General features: G+C 58.6%; 1 protein-coding gene across 2 annotated transcripts; it reads left to right on the top strand.

The window, feature by feature from the left end:
• The first annotated feature begins 407 nt into the window (after positions 1 to 407).
• utp6 (UTP6 small subunit processome component) lies at positions 408 to 17,871 on the top strand. Of its 2 annotated transcripts, XM_033044739.1 has the most exons (20): positions 408 to 523; positions 1,259 to 1,343; positions 1,600 to 1,641; positions 1,738 to 1,830; positions 2,015 to 2,062; positions 7,466 to 7,529; positions 7,847 to 7,965; positions 8,854 to 8,931; positions 9,202 to 9,283; positions 11,314 to 11,398; positions 11,856 to 12,058; positions 12,282 to 12,361; positions 12,826 to 12,903; positions 13,406 to 13,585; positions 14,124 to 14,204; positions 15,076 to 15,185; positions 15,403 to 15,469; positions 16,037 to 16,109; positions 16,592 to 16,753; positions 17,676 to 17,871. In XM_033044739.1, the coding sequence occupies exons 1-20, from the start codon at positions 432 to 434 to the stop codon at positions 17,843 to 17,845; spliced, it is 1,992 nt and encodes a 663-aa protein (XP_032900630.1). In that variant the 5' UTR covers positions 408 to 431; the 3' UTR covers positions 17,846 to 17,871. The 2 variants fall into 2 exon arrangements, with proteins under 2 accessions (XP_032900630.1, XP_032900631.1); XM_033044740.1 differs by lacking the exon at positions 17,676 to 17,871 and having other exon boundaries at positions 16,592 to 16,877.
• The last annotated feature ends 951 nt before the right edge of the window (positions 17,872 to 18,822 follow it).

Raw genomic sequence — 18,822 nt, 5'->3', positions numbered from 1 at the left:
ATTGACCACCTGCCCAGTGACCCCCCCTCATTGACCACCTGCCCAGTGACCCCCTCCTCATTGACCACCTGCCCAGTGACCCCCCCCTCATTGACCACCTGCCCAGTGACCCCCCCCCTCATTGACCACCTGCCCAGTGACCCCCCCCTCATTGACCCCCCCCCCTCATTGACCACCTGCCCAGTGACCCCCCCCCCCTCATTGACCACTTGCCCAGTGACCCCCCCCTCATTGACCCCCCCCTCATTGACCCCCCCCCCCCTCATTGACCACCTGCCCAGTGACCCCCCCTTCATTGACCACCTGCCCAGTGACACAAAGCCGGGGGGACAATCCCGCTGACGGACTCGGGGCCGGAACAGGAATCCTGGAGCCGACGCTGGCGGAGCGGTTTCCGGGCGGAGCGGATCGGATCCGGAAGCGGTGGTGCGATGGCGGAGCTGGTGCAGCGCGGGCTGGAGCGGCGGTTGCCGGAGTTGGAGCGGCTCGAGCGGGCGGGGCTGCTGGAGGCGGCGGAGCGGCGGTGAGGGGGGGCGGGGCTGAGGGCCCGGGGCCCGGTTCTTGCCGCCGGCATCGCCGTTGGTGCAGCACATGGTGTCCCCGTGACCCCGTGTGTCGTGTCCGTGTCCCCGTGTGTCGTGTCCCCGTGTGTCGTGTCCCCGTGTGTCGTGTCCGTGTCCCCGTGTGTCGTGTCCGTGTCCCCGTGTGTCGTGTCCGTGTCCCCGTGTGTCGTGTCCCCGTGTGTCGTGTCCGTGTCCCCGTGTGTCGTGTCCGTGTCCCCGTGTGTCGTGTCCGTGTCCCCGTGTGTCGTGTCCCCGTGTGTCGTGTCCGTGTCCCCATGTGTCGTGTCCCCGTGTGTCGTGTCCGTGTCCGTGTCCCCGTGTGTCATGTCCGTGTGTCGTGTCCGTGTCCCCGTGTGTCGTGTCCCCGTGTGTCGTGTCCCCGTGTGTCGTGTCCGTGTCCCCGTGTGTCGTGTCCGTGTCCCCGTGTGTCCGTGACCCCGTGTGTCGTGTCCGTGTCCCCATGTGTCGTGTCCGTGTCCCCATGTGTCGTGTCCCCGTGTGTCGTGTCCGTGTCCCCATGTGTCGTGTCCCCGTGTGTCGTGTCCGTGTCCCCGTGTGTCGTGTCCGTGTCCCCGTGTGTCGTGTCCCCGTGTCCGTGTACCCGTGTGTCGTGTCCGTGTCCCCGGGTGCACGCCTGCTGCATCTTGTCGGGTGTTGGGGCTGAATCACTGTCGTGTGCTTTGTGGTGTTTGCAGAGCTGTTATACGGAAGGTGACGGCGCTGGAGCACCGGGTGCATAGGAGGGTGCTGAGCAAGGACAACTTCATCAGCTACATCCAGGTGAGACCCAGGCTCTTCCTCGGGCCTGCACTGTGTGGAGGTCACACACACCTGACTCGCGCACCTGCGCGCTGACCCTGCTCTGACCCCGTGCTGACCCTGCTGTGACCCCGCGCTGACCTCGCTCTAGGCCTGTGTTGACCCCACGCTAACCCCGTGCTGAACCTACATTGACCCCGTGCTGACCTTTCCTGACCCTGGGCCAACCCTGCGCTGACCCCAGACTTCTCTCTTCATCGCGCTGTTTTATTTTCAGTATGAAATCAACTTTCTGCAGTTGGTGAAGAAGCGTCGAGCGGTGAGTCTCAGTTTTGTTGCTCATTTAGTTTTTGACTCTAATTTGCCGTTAGTTTTGAGGTTTTTACTCAATCCCTGCTGATCTCTGCCCTTCCAGAAAACCGGCTACCACTTTCAGAAAGAGGAGATTGAATATGCCATCGTTAACCGTGTCCATGGCCTGTTCCAGCGAGCCCTGGCCAAGTGGAAGGTAAAGCCCGGCCCTGGCAGCCTCCAGAGGCACCGCATGTCCAGGGTGGAGGGGGCGTGTCCAGTGGGGGGGTCGTGTCCGGGGGTGGGGGGGGGGGGGGGGGGGGGTGTTCGGCGCAGGGGGGCGTGTCCAGTGGGGGTGGGTGCTCGTAGCGTTGACTAAGTGTCGGTCTGGTGTGTTACAGGGCGATGTCCAGTTGTGGCTTTCCCACGTGGCTTTCTGCAAGAAATGGGTAAGTGTGGTCACACGCTCACACTCACTGCCCCTGATTGTATCTCCACCGGTGTTAATCCAATTACCTCACACCCCCCCCCCCCCCCCACAGCGACCCCCCCTCTCCCAGTGTAAAGGGCTCAAACTCACACAGGTTGAACCACAAACATCTTTATTGTTTAGGTCATTAGCAGGTGATCACACGTTCACACTGCTACAGGTCGACAGTGGGTCGATCTTACACTATGAATGCTATAATTAGGCGGGGTTATAATTACTAAGCATTCTAATTGGCTAACACACTACAGGTAATCTACATCTCTTCTTCTATAAATGAAGAGTAGATAAAGCGTTATCACTACATTGAGCAAATAAATTGTTAAATGCAAATTGCCACATCTAATAATAATGGGGTTAAACATAATCGCCATATCTAACAGGTGGCTTGCTAACCGCCCGGTCCTCGTACAGTAAGGAGCTGCCTCATCAACCTTTTCCTCCGAAAAGTTGAAGGCGCGTTTCTGTGAGCCCAGGCGGCTGTGGGGAGAGACCGTGGGGGAAGACCGTCGCGGGGACACCGGTGAACCGGTTACAAAAGAGAAAGAGGGAACAGCCCGACACGGGGAGTGGATGGGACTAGCAGCTGCAGGTGCTGGAACGGCTGGAACAGCGATCACTTTAAAGTTGAGTGGAGAGGCGTCAGGACCCTGGAGCGCCGTTCCTTCACAGGAAGGAGGTGTTGACGGTTGCGTCTATAGATGGTACTACCGACATCGACCAGGTAGGAATGTGGTTCCTTTGCGGGGCCATAAATGTACCCCAGTTTGGTATGTCCTTTGTCAGTCTGTAGTCGGACCACTTGGCCTTGGATGAGTGGCTTAAGTGGTTTGCTGGTTTTATCGTGTTCGTTTCTGCGCGTCTCGATTGGATTGCACACGTTTTTGAACTACGGCAGGGCTGAAAATTTTGGGCTTTAAGTGATCCTGTGTCACGGGCAGTGGAGGTCACGTTCGGCGGGACATCAGGTGCTGGGCTGGAGAGCCTAAAGCATTGTCTCTCGCAATATTTCTCAGGTTCAACAAGTCCAGGTAGACATCAGATTTGGCCAGATAGGAGCGCTCCATGAGTTGTTTAGCGCTGAGAACAGCACGTTCAGCAAGTCCGTTGGACTGTGAGTATTCTGGGCTGATGGTGACATGTTGGAAGTTCCACCATTTGGCAAAGTCTTTAAACTTTTGGCTGGTGAATTGTGTCCCGTTGTCAGTCTGGAGATGAGCTGGAATGCCACGTACAAAGTGTTGTCGGAGCTTCTGGACAACTATCTCTGAGGAGATGATTGGCAGAACCAGTACAAGTCCACTAACACAAGGTAGTGCTTCCCGTGCCAGTCGAAGATATCGGCAGCCACTGACGACCATGGCAGGGAGGGAGCCGGTTGAGACAGCAGCGGTTGTTTTTGCTGGTGTGGTGCCTGTCTGTTACAGATCGCGCATGATTCTGTTTTCTCCCGAATGTACTTGGTCATTCCGGGCCAGTAGATCATTTCTTTCGCGCGCTGTAAGGTGGCCTCCACGCCTGGGTGGCCACCGTGGATCTCCTCGTAGTACTCATTTCGCAGGGAGGGGGGGGGATAACTGTCTTGTGACCCTTTACTATCACTCCATCCTGTAGTACAAGTTCATCACGTACCAGGAAGTAGGGTCGCAGTTCAGAAGGAGTATTGGACTGTTTGTTTGGCCATCTGCCTTTGATGATTGAAGTTAGCAGCTGGGAGGTTTTGGCTGCAGCGATGTGTTCGGCGCGGTCAGTTGGAACGAACGAGACTTTCAGAACGGAGAATTCGTCTTGTTCAAATGGGTGTTGTTCGCTGGTGGCCTGTGGTGCTCGAGATGGAGTGTCTGCGATGTGCATGTCTTTACCTTTTTTGTAGACAATGCAAAAATCAAACCGTTGTGGCTGCATCATCATGCGTTGGAGCGGTTTCCTCAGCATGGATCGGTTTGCTCAGGATGGTGACTAGCGGCTGGTGATCCGTCTCCACCGTAAAAGTTTTGCCGAAGATAAAGTCTTTGAATGTAGAGCAGACAAAAACCACGGCAAGCAGTTCCTTCTCTATCTGTGCATAACGCTGCTCAGTATCCGTTAAGGTGCGCGGAGCATAAGATACCGGCATGGCATCGCCGTTGAAGGAGGTCTGCAGGCATGCAGCGCCTTGTCCATACTGGGATGCATCACAGGTAATTGTGACTGGCAGATCGATGTTGAAGTAAGACAGGGTAGGTGCACTGGCGAGCTGGAGTTTTAAAGTCTGGAAGGTTCCCTGGTGGTTTGGATACCAGGACCAGATGTTGTCCTTGTGGGTTAGTTGACGCAGAGGGACTGACAATTCGCTGAGATTGGGGTTAAATTTCCCCAGGTAGTTGACCATACCTAGAAACCGTTGTAGGCTGGTGGCGTCAGTTGGTACTGGCAGCTCGTTGATTGATGCAGTCTTCAGCGGATCAGGTTTTAGCCCATTGCTGGTGAAACATAGAAACATAGAAATTAGGTGCAGGAGTAGGCCATTCGGCCCTTCGAGCCTGCACCGCCATTCAATATGATCATGGCTGATCATCCAACTCAGTATCCCGTACCTGCCTTCTCTCCATACCCTCTGATCCCCTTAGCCACAAGGGCCACATCTAACTCCCTCTTAAATATAGCCAATGAACTGGCCTCGACTAACCTCTGTGGCAGAGAGTTCCAGAGATTCACCACTCTCTGTGTGAAAAAAGTTCTTCTCATCTCGGTTTTAAAGGATTTCCCCCTTATCCTTAAGCTGTGACCCCTTGTCCTGGACTTCCCCAACATCGGGAGCAATCTTCCTGCATCTAGCCTGTCCAACCCCTTAAGAATTTTGTAAGTTTCTATAAGATCCCCTCTCAATCTCCTAAATTCTAGAGAGTATAAACCAAGTCTATCCAGTCTTTCTTCATAAGACAGTCCTGACATCCCAGGAATCAGTCTGGTGAACCTTCTCTGCACTCCCTCTATGGCAATAATGTCCTTCCTCAGATTTGGAGACCAAAACTGTACGCAATACTCCAGGTGTGGTCTCACCAAGACCCTGTACAACTGCAGTAGAACCTCCCTGCTCCTATACTCAAATCCTTTTGCTATGAAAGCTAACATACCATTCGCTTTCTTCACTGCCTGCTGCACCTGCATGCCCACTTTTAATGACTGGTGTACCATGACACCCAGGTCTCGTTGCATCTCCCCTTTTCCTAGTCGGCCACCATTTAGATAATAGCCTGCTTTCCTGTTTTTGCCACCAAAATGGATAACCTCACATTTATCCACATTATACTGCATCTGCCAAACATTTGCCCACTCACCCAGCCTATCCAAGTCACCTTGCAGTCTCCTAGCATCCTCCTCACAGCTAATACGTGACCTACTTAGGTGAGTTCGGGAACTTACACTTCAGAGGGTTCAGTTTTAAATTAATGTCTCTGGCACGGTTCAGCACCTTGCGTAGGTTGGCATCATGCTCGGTCGCATCGCGGCCATATACTAGGTCAAATTCAACAATGATGGCACAAGGGTTCGCTGACTTCAGCAAGAACTCCAATAGAGACCATATGCTTCAATTCATCATGTATCTGCTCACGCATACCATGCGGTGAGGGGCACGAACGATCGGGGTGGCCGTATGGTCAACACTGATCTTGTATGTTGTGGGTAGTTTGCCGAGTTTGTTGTCAAACAAATCTTTGTAGTTGGATAGCATCTGTTTAGTTGGTTCCTCTGTCAATAGACAATAGGTGCAGGTGTAGGCCATTTGGCCCTTCGAGACAGAGACAGAGACTGCTCGAGACAGAGTTTGTGGACAGCACGTCCGAAATAGACCAGACCCAGGTCATGGCACACATTGATGCCTAGCAGCGTTTCAGAACTTGGCTGAACGATGTAAAAGAGTAAGTTCTTGGTCTGTTCATTGATGGTACATTTGAAGTCAGCTTTACCCAGCGGGTGAAGAATTTCTCCTCGTAAGCATGTAGAGTGGAGGAGTCTTTTTTCATGAGCTTAGTGGTTCTTATCTTGTTGAACACTTTCAGTGACATGACCTTTACCCTGGCGCCGGTATCGAATTTGGCGATCAGGGGTTTGTTATTGATTATCATGGTCACAGCAGGATCAGTGACTTTGCCTGGGATGCAGGTTTAGGGAAAGTACAGTAAACTCAGTGTCTGTGTTATCAGAGTCGTTCCCGTGGGAAGATTCGTCTTGTTCATGGGAATCCGAATCAGACGGGTCTTGTTGAATCAGGTGCAGCTTCGACCTTGAAGCTGTACTCCCACTAGACCGACAACAATTAGCAAAGTGATTGAGTTTCTTGCAATTATGACAAACTTTCCCATGGGCTACGCAAAATTGGCGCCCCCTGGGGTGGGAATAGTTACAGTTAGTGCACCTTGTGGCAGGCACATTCTGATCTTTGCGGGACGCATTGAGAAATCTTTGTGGCGAATAGCTAGCCAGATTCACATTCAATTGTTTATTAGCATTCACACTATCATAATCAGCCAGTGGTGCTGCAGTCTCAGCCATCCGACAAGCATGAATTGCTTGCTCCAAAGTCAGTTCAGCGTTCCGCAGCAGTTCGGCTCGTAGCTTGCGGTCGCTCATTCCTCCCACAATTTTATCACGAACCAGCTAATTTGTCAACTCACCAAATCTGCATAGAGAGCTGATATGTCTCAAGTCGCTGATAAATCGCTGAGTTGTCAATAGATTCAACCGGCACCACTACCAGTCCATTCCCGTCTAGTTGAGCTGGTGCAAATTCTAAAGAGTTAGCGTGGATGATAGCCTCCGGACCCGCTAGATTCAACAACAGTGAAGCCTTCAAATCATCTGGATCGTTGCGGTGAACGATGCGGTATAATGAGAGTAGTCCTTCTCAAACATTCGCCATCGCTCGGTGATATCAGAATCACACACGAGCGGTCTAGACTATCGACAAGAGTTAGCCATGTCCTCAAATCACAAACAAAACTCGAAAATAAAAACTGGTAAACTAAATAAATTGCAGTAAACAGACGCAGGGTAGACCCGATTATCTGACACCATGTAAAGAATTCAGACACACACAGGTTGAAACACAAGCATCTTTATTGTTCAGGTCATTAACGACTAAGCAGGTGATCACACGTTCACACTGCTACAGGTCAACAGTGGGCAGATCTTACACTATCAATGCTATAATTAGGCGGGGTTATAATTACTAGGCATTCCAATTGGCTAACATGCTACACCCAGCGACCCCTCCTCCCCCAGCGACCCCTCCTCCCCAGCGACCCCTCCTCCCCAGCGACCCCTCCTCCCCCAGCGACCCCGTCGCCACGATGCTACCACGACCTCTCTGTGTTTGTTGCAGAATGCCAAGGTGAGGTTGAGCAAGGTGTTCACTGCCATGTTGTCGATACATCCTGACAAACCAGGTGAGATCCCGCTCCCTCGCCACTAACTGCCAGCGCAGGCGTGTGCAGCGCTCGCTCATCGGTACTGTTACATGCCAGCGCTGGCACCGTTACACGCCAATATTTGTCCATTATGTTTACACGCCGACGACACATCACACACCAGAGCTGTCGTAGTCATGGTTACAGTTACATGAGAGTGACACGTCATCGTCATGTTACACGCCAGCATTACGTTACCGTAATGCTCACACGCACGCGACACTTCGCGGTTACACGCCAGCAACACGTCACGGGCTGCGGTTGACATGATGCTGACACGCTATGCGGTGCCGCAGAACTGTGGATCATGGCGGCAAAGTGGGAGATGGAGGAGCGACTGTCGTCACACAACGCTAGGAACCTGTTCCTGCGAGCTCTACGCTACCACCCCCACACACACAAGCTGCACCACGAGGTGGGTGGGGTGGGGTGGGGGGGGGGGGGGGGGGGTGGGTGGGTGGGGGGGTGTGTGTGTGGGTGGGGGGGGGTGTGTGTGTGGGTGGGGCGTGTGTGTGGGGGTGTGTGGGTGGGTGGGGGGGTGTGTGTGTGGGTGGGGGGGTGTGTGTGTGGGTGGGGGTGTGTGTGGGTGGGGATGCGTGTGGGTGGGGATGCGTGTGGGTGGGGGATGCGTGTGGGTGGGGATGCGTGTGTGGTGGGGATGCGTGTGTGGGTGGGGATGCGTGTGTGGGTGAGGATGCGTGTGGGTGGGGATGCGTGTGTGTGGGGATGCGTGTGTGTGGGTGGGGCTGCGTGTGGGTGGGGATGTGTGGGTGGGGATGCGTGTGTGGGTGGGGATGCGTGTGTGGGTGGGGATGCGTGTGGGTGAGGATGCGTGTGTGGGTGAGGATGCGTGTGTGGGTGGGGATGCGTGTGTGGGTGGGGATGCGTGTGTGGGTGGGGATGCGTGTGTGGGTGGGGATGCGTGTGTGGGTGGGGATGCGTGTGGGTGGGGATGCGTGTGTGGGTGGGGATGCGTGTGTGGGTGGGGATGCGTGTGGGTGGGGATGCGTGTGGGTGGGTGGGGATGTGTGGGTGGGGATGCGTGTGTGGGTGGGGATGCGTGTGTGGGTGGGGATGCGTGTGTGGGTGGGGATGCGTGTGGGTGAGGGATGCGTGTGGGTGGGGATGCGTGTGTGGTGGGGATGCGTGTGGGTGGGGATGCGTGTGGGTGGGGATGCGTGTGTGGGTGGGGATGCGTGTGTGGGTGGGGATGTGTGTGTGGGTGGGATATGTGTGTGGGTGGGGATGTGTGGATGGGGGGGGATGTGAGGTGTGGGTGTGATCATTGCCTCGTCTCCGCCAGTATTTCCGCATGGAGCTGATGCACGCGGAGAAAGTCCGGAACGAAGAGGAGTGTCTGGAGACGGCAACGGTGGAGCCGGTACGTGGGGGGGGCAATGGGGGGGAGGAGGGGGCGGGCTGGGGATGGGTAAGAGGGGGGTGGACGGGGAGGGGGGAATGCTGGAACTGGTACAGAGACGTCCGTGGGGCAATGGGGAGTGGGCCCATAGCGTGTGCGGGGCCATAGCGTGTGCGGGGCCATAGCGTGTGCGGGCCAATAGCATGTGCGGGGCCTGGCGTGTGCGGGGCCATAGTGTGTGCGGGACCTGACGTGTGGCGTGTGTGGGTGTAATGGCCGCCCCCTGTACAGGGCGACTCTGTGTCCCGGGGGGACATCGGCAGCGGGGAGCTGGCACGTCTGGTGTACAAGAACGCTGTGCAGACGGTCACCGGTAAGTAGCTGCCACTAGTAGTGGTGGATGGGCCGAAGGGCCACTCAGCACGGGGGGAAGGGAGGGGAGGGGAGCCGTCTGGAGCATCGTGGAATACAGGTGGAATATAGCGTAGCAAAGTGTGGAGTCGTGCATTTTGGTCGTAGGAATAAAGGCGTAGACTATCTTCTAAATGGGGAGAGAATCTAGAAATCGGAGGAGCAAAGGGACTTGGGAGTTGGCGCAGGATTCCCAAAAAGTTAATCTGCAGTCGAATCATTAGTAAAGAAAGCAAACTCAATGCTCGCATTTATTTCAAGAGGGCTTGTATACAAAAACAGGATGTAAGAGGAGGATGCTAGGAGGCTGCAAGGTGACGGATAGGCTGGGTGAGTGGGCAAATGCATGGCAGATGCAGTATAATGTGGATAAATGTCAGATTATCCACTTTGGTGGCAAAAACAGGAAAGTAGACTATTATCTGAATGGTGGCCGATTAGGAAAGGGGGAGATGCAACGAGACCTGGGTGTCATGGTACACCAGTCATTAAAAGTAGGCATGCAGGTGCAGCAGGCAGTGAAGAAGGCGAATGGTATGTTAGCATTCATAGCAAAAGGATTTGAGTATAGGAGCAGGGAGGTTCTACTGCTGTTGTACAGGGTCTTGGTGAGACCACACCTGGAGTATTGCGTACAGTTGTGGTCTCCTAATCTGAGGAAAGACATTCTTGCCATAGAGGGAGTACAGAGAAGGTTCACCAGACTGATTCCTGGGATGTCAGGACTTTCATATGAAGAAAGACTGGATAGACTCGGTTTGTACTCGCTAGAATTTAGAAGATTGAGGGGGGATCTTGTAGAAACTTACAAAATTCTTAAGGGGTTGGACAGGCTAGATGCAGGAAGATTGTTTCCGATGTTGGGGAAGTCCAGAACAAGGGATCACAGTTTAAGGATAAGGGGGAAATCTTTTAGGACCGAGATGAGGAAAACATTTTTCACACAGAGAGTGGTGAATCTCTGGAATTCTCTGCCACAGAAGGTAGTTGAGGCCAGTTCGTTGACTATATTTAAGTTAGATGTGGCCCTTGTGGCTAAAGGGATCAGGGGGTATGGAGAGAAGGCAGGTACAGGATACTGAGTTGGATGATCAGCCATGATCATATTGAATGCCGGTGCAGGCTCGAAGGGCCGAATGGCCTACTCCTGCACCTATTGTCTATGTTTCTATGCTGAGGCTCTATAAGGCGCTGGTCAGGCCGCTTTTGGAATATTGTGAGCAATTTTGGGCACCTTATCTAAGGAAGGATGTGCTGGCTGTGGAGAGGGTCCAGAGGAGGTTTACAAGAATGATCCCAGGAATAAGTGGGTTAACCTATGATGAGCGTTTGACGGCACAGGGCCTGTACTCGCTGGAGTTTAGAAGAATGAGGGGGGACCTCATTGAAACGTACAGAATAGTGAAAGGCTTGGATAGAGTGGATGTGGAGAGGATGTTTCCACTAGTGGGAGAGTCTAGGACCAGAGGGCACAATCTCAGAATTAAAGGACGTTCCTTTAGGAAGGCAATGAGGAGGAATTTCTTTAGTCAGAGATGTGGAGGCCAAGTCAGTGGATATATTTATGGCAGAGATAGATAGATTCCTGATTAGTACGGGTGTCGGGTTATGGGGAGAAGGCAGGAGAATGAGGTTTGGAGGGAGAGATAGATCAGCCATGATTGAATGGCGGAGTAGACTCAATGGGCCGAACGGCCTAATTCTGCTCCTATCCCTTATGGACCAATTCCTGCCCGACAACATTAACTCAGACTAGTTGGAGAGGAGGGGCTAGTGGGGCACAAATGGTGCCACCACCCCCCCCCCTGTGGCCCCACCCCCCGTGGCCCCCCCCCCCACATCCTGCCCTAGAGTCTGATACCACCCCCGTTGTGTCGTGTCGTCGTCGTCCCCCCCCCCCCGTGGTCCTACCCCCCCATCCTGCCCTAGAGTCAGATACCCCCCCCCCCCCCCCCCCCCGTGTGGGCGTTGACCGCTCGGCTCTGTGTCCAGGAGACGCCGACTTCCACGTGTCATTCTGGAACATCGCCGCGCTCTTCACCTTCACCAGCCGCCTACAGGACGACATCCTGGCAGAGTGAGTGGGTGTGTGTGTGTGTGTGTGGTGTGTGTGTGTGGGAGGTGTGTGTGTGTGGGGGCGCGTGTGTGTGGGGGCCCGTGTGTGTGGGGGCCCGTGTGTGGGGGCCCGTGTGTGTGGGGGGCCGCGTGTGTGGGGGCCCGCGTGTGTGTGGGCCCGCGTGTGTGGGGGCCCGTGTGTGTGTGGGGGTGCCTGTGTGTGGGCGCGTGTGTGTGTGTGTGTGGGCGCGTGTGTGTGGGGGCGTGTGCGTGGGGGTGCGTGTGTGTGTGGGGTGCGTGTGTGGGTGGGGGTGCGTGCGTGCGTGGGGGTGCGCGTGTGTGGGGGCGTGTGTTTGGGGGTGTGCGTGGGATGTGGGGGGGCAGTGAGAGGGTTACTGGGAGGGGGAGGATGGGCAGTGAGGGGGGGTAGATACCCACTGACGCCCCCTTGTCCCTCCCCCCCCCCCCCCCCCCCACAGCCTGCGGGAGCAGCACCCCCACCGGACACAGACGTGGGACTTCCTGGCGCGGCGAGAGCTGGTGCAGGGGTCAGCGGCCGGAGAGGGAGGGGCCGGCACCCCCGCAGAGCAGCCACGCAGGAGCAGCAATGCAGCCGAGGTGGCGCGCAAGGAGCAGCGTTGCTGGGACATGTACGAGCAGGCAGTGGGTGCCGTGCCCACAGGTCAGTGGCCGGGGGTGGGGGTGGGGTGGGGAGGGTCTCATGGGGGGGGGGGGGGCGTTCCATGGGGGGGATCGCAGGTCAATGGCCGGGGGTGGGGTGGCGAGGGTCTCATGGAGGGGGGGGCGTTCCATGAGGGGGTCTCTACGGGGGTCACAGGTCAGTGGCCGGGGAGGTGGGGAGGGTCTCCATGGGGGGTCCGGGCTGACGTTCTGCACGGTTTCAGCGCACATGTGGAAATGTTACGTCACTTTCTGCCACGAGCGCTTCCGCCGAAAGACCAACAACAGTGAACTACGGCGACAGGTAACTCCCCCCCCCCTCGCTCCCCCTCTCCCTCGCTCCCCCCCCCCCACTTGCTCCCCCCCCACTCGCTCCCCCCACCCTCGCTCCCCCCCCACTCGCTCCCCCCCCCTCGCTCCCTCTCTCCCCCCAATCTCGCTCCCCCCCACCCTCGCTCCGCCCCCACCCTCCTCTCGCTCCCCCCCACCCTCGCTCCCCCCCCCACTCGCTCTCCCCCCCACTCGCTCCCCAATCGCTCCCCTCAGCCCCTTTCTCTTCCCCCCCCACTCTCTCCCCCCCTCCCCCTCCCCCTCCCTCACCCGCTCTCTGCACCCCCCCCCCCCTCTGCCACCCCCCCGGCCCCCCCCCCCCCCCGCTCTCACGCCCCCCCGGCCCACTCTCACCAGCCTCCCCGACACTACCGTAACCTCTACCCCCCTCCGTGCCTGTGTGTGCGTGTGTGGTGACGGTGTGGGCGGTTATTACAGAGACTGGAGCAGTTGCTGTCTGTGCTGGGACGGGCACAGGACACCGCCATGTTGCCCCCGGACCTGCACCGGACCTGGGTGAGTGGGAGAGGGGGGAATTGTGGGGGGGGGGGGGGGGGGGGTTGCTCCTTGGTACGTGGTTGGTGGGCGCTCAGATACGGTGGTGCTGCATGGGGCAGGGGTGACGTGTGTGTGGGGGGGGGGGGTGACTTGTGTGTGGGGGGGGGTGACGTGTGTGGGGGGGGGGTGATGTGTTTGGGGGGGGGGGTGTGAGGGTGGTGTGTGTGTGGGGGGTGATTGTGTGTGTGTGGGGGGTGACGTGTGTGGGGGGGTGATTGTGTGTGTGGGGGGTGGTGTGTGTTTGGGGTGGTGTTTGTGTTTGTGTGTTGGGGGGTTTTTTGTGGTTTTTTGGGTGGTTTTGTTTTGGTGGGGTGCTGTATTTGTGTTTGGGGTGCTGTTTGTGTGGGTGCCCACGTGTTTTTGTGTGTGTGGGGGTGATGTGTGTGTGTGTGTGGGGGGTGATGTGTGTGTGGGGAGGTGAGGGCGAGGGCCTCCTGCTTGACCGGTGTTGTCCCCACAGCTGGCGTTGCTGGTGGGCAGCGGGCAGTGTGAGCGGGCGCTGGTCGAGGCTGAGCGGATGTGTACCGGTGCCGGCCGCTGTCTGCAGACCTGGCAGAGCGGGCTGGAGGTGTTGGTGGAGCAAGGCTGCCCCCGTGTGGCTGCACTGGTACAGCAGGCATTGCGTGAGGTCCCCCCCGCGGTGAGTGCCCCCCCCTCCGGCCAGTCTGACCCCTCCCCCGTGACCAGACTGACCCCTCACCCCTCCGGCCAGTCTGACCCCTCCCCCCTCCGGCCAGTCTGACCCCTCCCCCCTCCGGCCAGTCTGACCCCTCCCCCCTCCGGCCAGTCTGACCCCTCCCCCCTCCGGCCAGTCTGACCCCTCCCCCTCTGGCCAGTCTGACCCCTCCCCCCTCCGGCCAGTCTGACCCCTCCCCCCTCCGGCCAGTCTGACCCCTCCCCCCTCCGGCCAGTCTGACCCCTCCCCCCTCCGGCCAGTCTGACCCCTCCCCCCTCCGGCCAGTCTGACCCCTCCCCCTCTGGCCAGTCTGACCCCTCCGGCCAGACTGACCCCTCACCCCTCTGGCCAGACTGACCCCTCCCCCCTCCGGCCAGTATGACCCCTCCCCCCTCCGGCCAGTCTGACCCCCCTGGCCGCGAGCTTGGCTTCACCCTCGCCCCTTGGTGCCCCCTCCCCATGGCACAGGGGGTGTAATTGACTGCTCTGTGTCACGTTGCAGGAGTGTTTGCCCCTGTGGCTCCTGTACCTGGAGTGGAGCGAGACCAACGACTGCCCTGACCACACCGAGACCCTCTACCAGGTAGGCACAGAGTGACCACACTGACCGCACCCACACTGACCACTGACCGCACCCACACTGACCGCACCCACACTGACCACTGACCGCACCCACACTGACCACTGACCGCACCCACACTGACCACACCCACACTGACCGCACCCACACTGACCACTCCCACACTGACCACACCCACACTGACCGCACCCACACTGTCCACACCCACACTGACTGCACCCACACTGTCCACACCCACACTGACCACTGACCGCACCCACACTGTCCACACCCACACTGACCACTGACCGCACCCACACTGACCACTGACCGCACCCACACTGTCCGCACCCACATTGACCACTGACCGCACCCACACTGACCGCACCCACACTGACCGCACCCACACTGTCCGCACCCACACTGACCGCACCCACACTGACCGCACCCACACTGACCACTGACCGCACCCACACTGTCCACACCCACACTGACCACTGACCGCACCCACACTGACCACTGACCGCACCCACACTGACCACTGACCGCACCCACACTGACCGCACCCACACTGTCCGCACCCACACTGACCACTGACCGCACCCACACTGACCACTCCCACACTGACCACTCCCACACTGACCGCACCCACACTGAACCGCACCCACACTGAACCGCACCCACACTGACCGCACCCACACTGACCGCACCCACACTGACCGCACCCACACTGACCGCACCCACTGACCGCACCCACACTGTCCACACCCACACTGACCACTGTCCGCACCCACTGTCCACACCCACACTGACCGCACCCACACTGACTGACTGCTGCCCCTGTGCCAACAACACCCCCATGCTGACCACAGTGACCTCTGACCTATGCCCACAGATGGCCGTGCGGTCGGTGGTTCCGGCCGTGTCGGTGCCGGTGAAGGAGCAATACCTGGACTGGGGGCTGCGGACCGGCGGCTACAGGAAAGCCCGGCTCGTGTTTGCCCGGTAGGTGGGGGCGGTCCGAGCAGCGACACGTTGGGGGGGCTAAGGGTGGTGGGAGGGGGTTAAGGGTGGAGGGGTTAAGGGTGGAGGGGTTAAGGGTGGTGGGGTTAAGGGTGGGGGGGGGGTTAAGGGTGGGGTTGAGGTTAAGGATGTGGGGGGTTACGGGTGGGGGGGGCTCGGACAGAGTTGTGACCCCCCCCCCCCCCCCCTCATGTTCCAGTCTCCGGGAGGAACGGCCGTTTTCCCTGGAGTTCTTCAGGAAAATGATCGCGATCGAGAAGGACCAGGTGAGCTCGGGGGTGGGGAGGGGGGGGGGGTGCAGGTGCAGGGGGTGTGTGGGTGGGGGGGGGGGGGCGTGGAGGAGGGATGGGGGCGGGGCTTGTAGGGGGAGGTGCAGGAGGTACGGGTGGCCTGGGGGGGGGGGGTTGCAGGAGGGGTAGGGGTGGGGAGGGGCGTGTGGGGGGGGTGCAGGTGCAGGGGGTGTGTGGGGGGGTGGAGGTGGGGGAGGGGCGTGTGGGGGGGGTGCAGGTGCAGGGGTGTGTGGGTGGGGGGAGGTGCAGGAGGGTGTGGGGGTTGCAGGAGGGGTAGGGGAGGGGCGTGTTGGGGGGGTGCAGGTGCAGGGGGTGTGTGGGTGGGGGGGAGGTGCAGGAGGGGTGGGGGGGGAGCGTGTAGGGGGAGGTGCAGGAGGTTGGGGGTACAGGTGGCCCGGGGGGGAGGGGGGGGATGACCAGGTGTGCAGAGGGCAGGTGGGACTGAGGGAGGGGTGACGGATTGGGGTTTAGTGCTGGGGAGGCACCAGGACCTCCCCCACCCTCACTGCTCTATGTCTCTCCCCCCCCCCCCCCCTCCCCCAGGGTGGCGGGGACATGCATCGTCTGCGGGAGTATTACGAGCGAGCTGTGCGGGAGTTTGGATCCACTACTGCAGGTGGGAACATCGGGAATAACGTGAGCGTGGAGGGGCCGGGAGGGTGGAGAACTCTGGGATTCTGCAGAAGGACTTGGGCAGGTTGGGAGAGTGGGCAGATGGAATATTGTGCAGCAAAGTGTGGAGTCGTGCATTTTGGTCGTAGGAATAAAGGCGTAGACTATTTTCTAAATGGGGAGAGAATCCAGAAATCGGAGAAGCAAAGGGACTTGGGAGTTGGTGCAATATTCTCAAAAAGTTAATCTGCAGTCGAATCAGTAGTAAAGAAAGCAAACTCAATGCTAGCATTTATTTCACATTACATCCCTGTATACAAACACAGGGATGTAATGCTGAGGCTCTATAAGGCGCTGGTCAGGGTGCAGTATTGTGGATAGTTTAGGCTCCGCTGACCCCACCCCAGGGCCCTGGACAGGGGGGGTGGGTTAGGGGCGGGGGTGTCCAAGCATCGCTGACCGACTTTCTCTCCCCCCTCCCCCCAGGGCTGTGGCTGGACTACATTGGCGAGGAGCGTCGGCACGAGCAGGGCAAGGCCGAGCACTCGGGCCCCCTCCACTGGAGGGCCATGAAGGCGCTGAAGGGGCCTGAGGTGGAGAGCTTCGTGTCTCAGTACACCCTGCTTCAGACCGGGCACCTGGAGCCCACTGCCCACTGACCCACACTCTTCACTGACCCCCACTGCCCACTGCCCCCCACTGCCCACTGACCTACACTGCCCATTGACCTACACTGCCCACTGACCTACACTGCCCACTGCCCCCCACTGCCCACTGACCCCCACTGCCCACTGACCCCCACTGCCCACTGACCCCCACTGCCCACTGACCCACACTCTTCACTGACCCCCACTGCCCACTGACCTACACTGCCCACTGACCCCCACTGCCCACTGACCTACACTGCCCACTGACCTACACTGCCCACTGACCTACACTGCCCACTGACCCCCACTGCCCACTGCCCACTGACCCCCACTGCCCACTGACCTACACTGCCCACTGACCTACACTGCCCACTGCCCCCCACTGCCCACTGACCCACACTGCCCACTGACCTACACTGCCCACTGACCCCCACTGCCCACTGACCCCCACTGCCCACTGACCCACACTCTTCACTGACCCCCACTGCCCACTGACCTACACTGCCCCCCACTGCCCACTGACCCCCACTGCCCACTGACCCCCACTGCCCACTGACCCCCACTGCCCACTGACCCCCACTGCCCACTGACCCCCACTGCCCACTGCCCACTGACCTACACTGCCCACTGACCCCCACTGCCCACTGACCCCCACTGCCCACTGACCCCCACTGCCCACTGACCCACACTCTTCACTGACCCCCACTGCCCACTGACCCCCACTGCCCACTGACCCCCACTGCCCACTGACCTACACTGCCCACTGACCTACACTGCCCACTGACCTACACTGCCCACTGACCCACACTGCCCACTGACCCCCACTGCCCACTGACCTACACTGCCCACTGCCCTACACTGCCCACTGACCTACACTGTCCACTGCCCACTGACCCCCACTGCCCACTGACCCACACTGCCCCCTGACCCACACTGCCCCGGCCCCTCCCTTGATTCCTGGTGTGCACTCAGGCAGGGGGTGTCGGGGGAGAGGGGGTGGGGGGGGAGGGGTTGTCGGGGGGGATGGGGTGGGGGGGGAGGGGTTGTCGGGGGGAGGGGTGTCGGGGAACTGCAGCATCATCTCTGTAATTGACAAATAAAACTCTAGACCCAATATGACCCCGTGCCCTTTGTGTGTGAGGCCAGCCAGGGGAGATGATTGTGGGGGTGGGGAGGTGCCCGGGCTCGGCTCCCTCTATGTGGCCTGAGCCAGGTGTTGGATTTCTCTCACCTTGTCCCAGCCTGGGGTGGACGTGCACCTGGCCAGGTGTTTGCCCCATGGTGCTGTGCGAGCACCTTCTCCTTCTGTTCATGCCCGTGGTTTAGTGTGCACTGTGTTCCCCCTCAGCCTCCCACTCCCCAGCTCACTGTCTGCGTTTGTGTGCAGCTCGTTATCTACCTGACTTGTGTTCCAGTCCTGGGTTGTAGCAGGTAATGCGACCGGTACTGAAGGCAGGAATCAGCCCGTCCCAAACTCCTCGCCCCGTTCCCGAAACAGAAACATCCTCTACCTGTGTCCCAGGAAATCTCCGCCATCTCCTCCCCCGTCCCAATCTCAAGCCCCAGGTCACCACGCACCCAGCCCCTCCCACACCCGGCCCACCTATCCACACCAGGGCTGATCAGCCAGGAAAGGCCCAGACTCCATCTTTACCCCTCACTGTATTTCCCTCAACTCTCATGTTGCACAGAAAACAATCCATGTTTGTCCAACTCCCCCCTGTAGCTCACTCCCTCTGACAGAAGCAGAGAGGGGGGGGGGAGGGGGGCAGGAGTGGGAGGGGGGATGGGAACAGGAGGAGTGGGGGGGGGGGGGGGGTGATGGGAACAGGAGTGGGGGGGGTTGTGATACACAGAAGGGAGTTTACAATACCACCTGCCTGAGGAAAGGTGCAGAGGCCGAGTCGTGTGTAGAATTGCCCATGCTGCTGCACACACACAGAGTGTTGGAGTAACTCAGCGGGCCAGGCAGGAGGCCATGCCCATTCCTCATGGACCAGTACAGGAACAGGCCCTTCGGCCCACAATGTCTGTGTTTTACATGACACCAGCCCGCCTGTGCTCCGCTCC

The sequence above is a fragment of the Amblyraja radiata genome, chromosome 26 (assembly GCF_010909765.2).
Source record: "Amblyraja radiata isolate CabotCenter1 chromosome 26, sAmbRad1.1.pri, whole genome shotgun sequence".
In the NCBI taxonomy this organism is placed as follows: Eukaryota; Metazoa; Chordata; class Chondrichthyes; order Rajiformes; family Rajidae; genus Amblyraja; species Amblyraja radiata.
This window is presented reverse-complemented; position numbering and strand designations above follow the sequence as displayed.

Excerpts from the sequence above, each read along its gene's own strand:
- utp6 (XM_033044739.1), top strand. The coding sequence starts at position 432 with ATGGCGGAGCTGGTGCAGCGCGGGCTGGAGCGGCGGTTGCCGGAGTTG. Across the intron at positions 7,530-7,846 it reads GATACATCCTGACAAACCAG|AACTGTGGATCATGGCGGCA; the intron begins GTGAGATCCCGC and ends GCGGTGCCGCAG. Across the intron at positions 12,362-12,825 it reads ACAGTGAACTACGGCGACAG|AGACTGGAGCAGTTGCTGTC; the intron begins GTAACTCCCCCC and ends CGGTTATTACAG.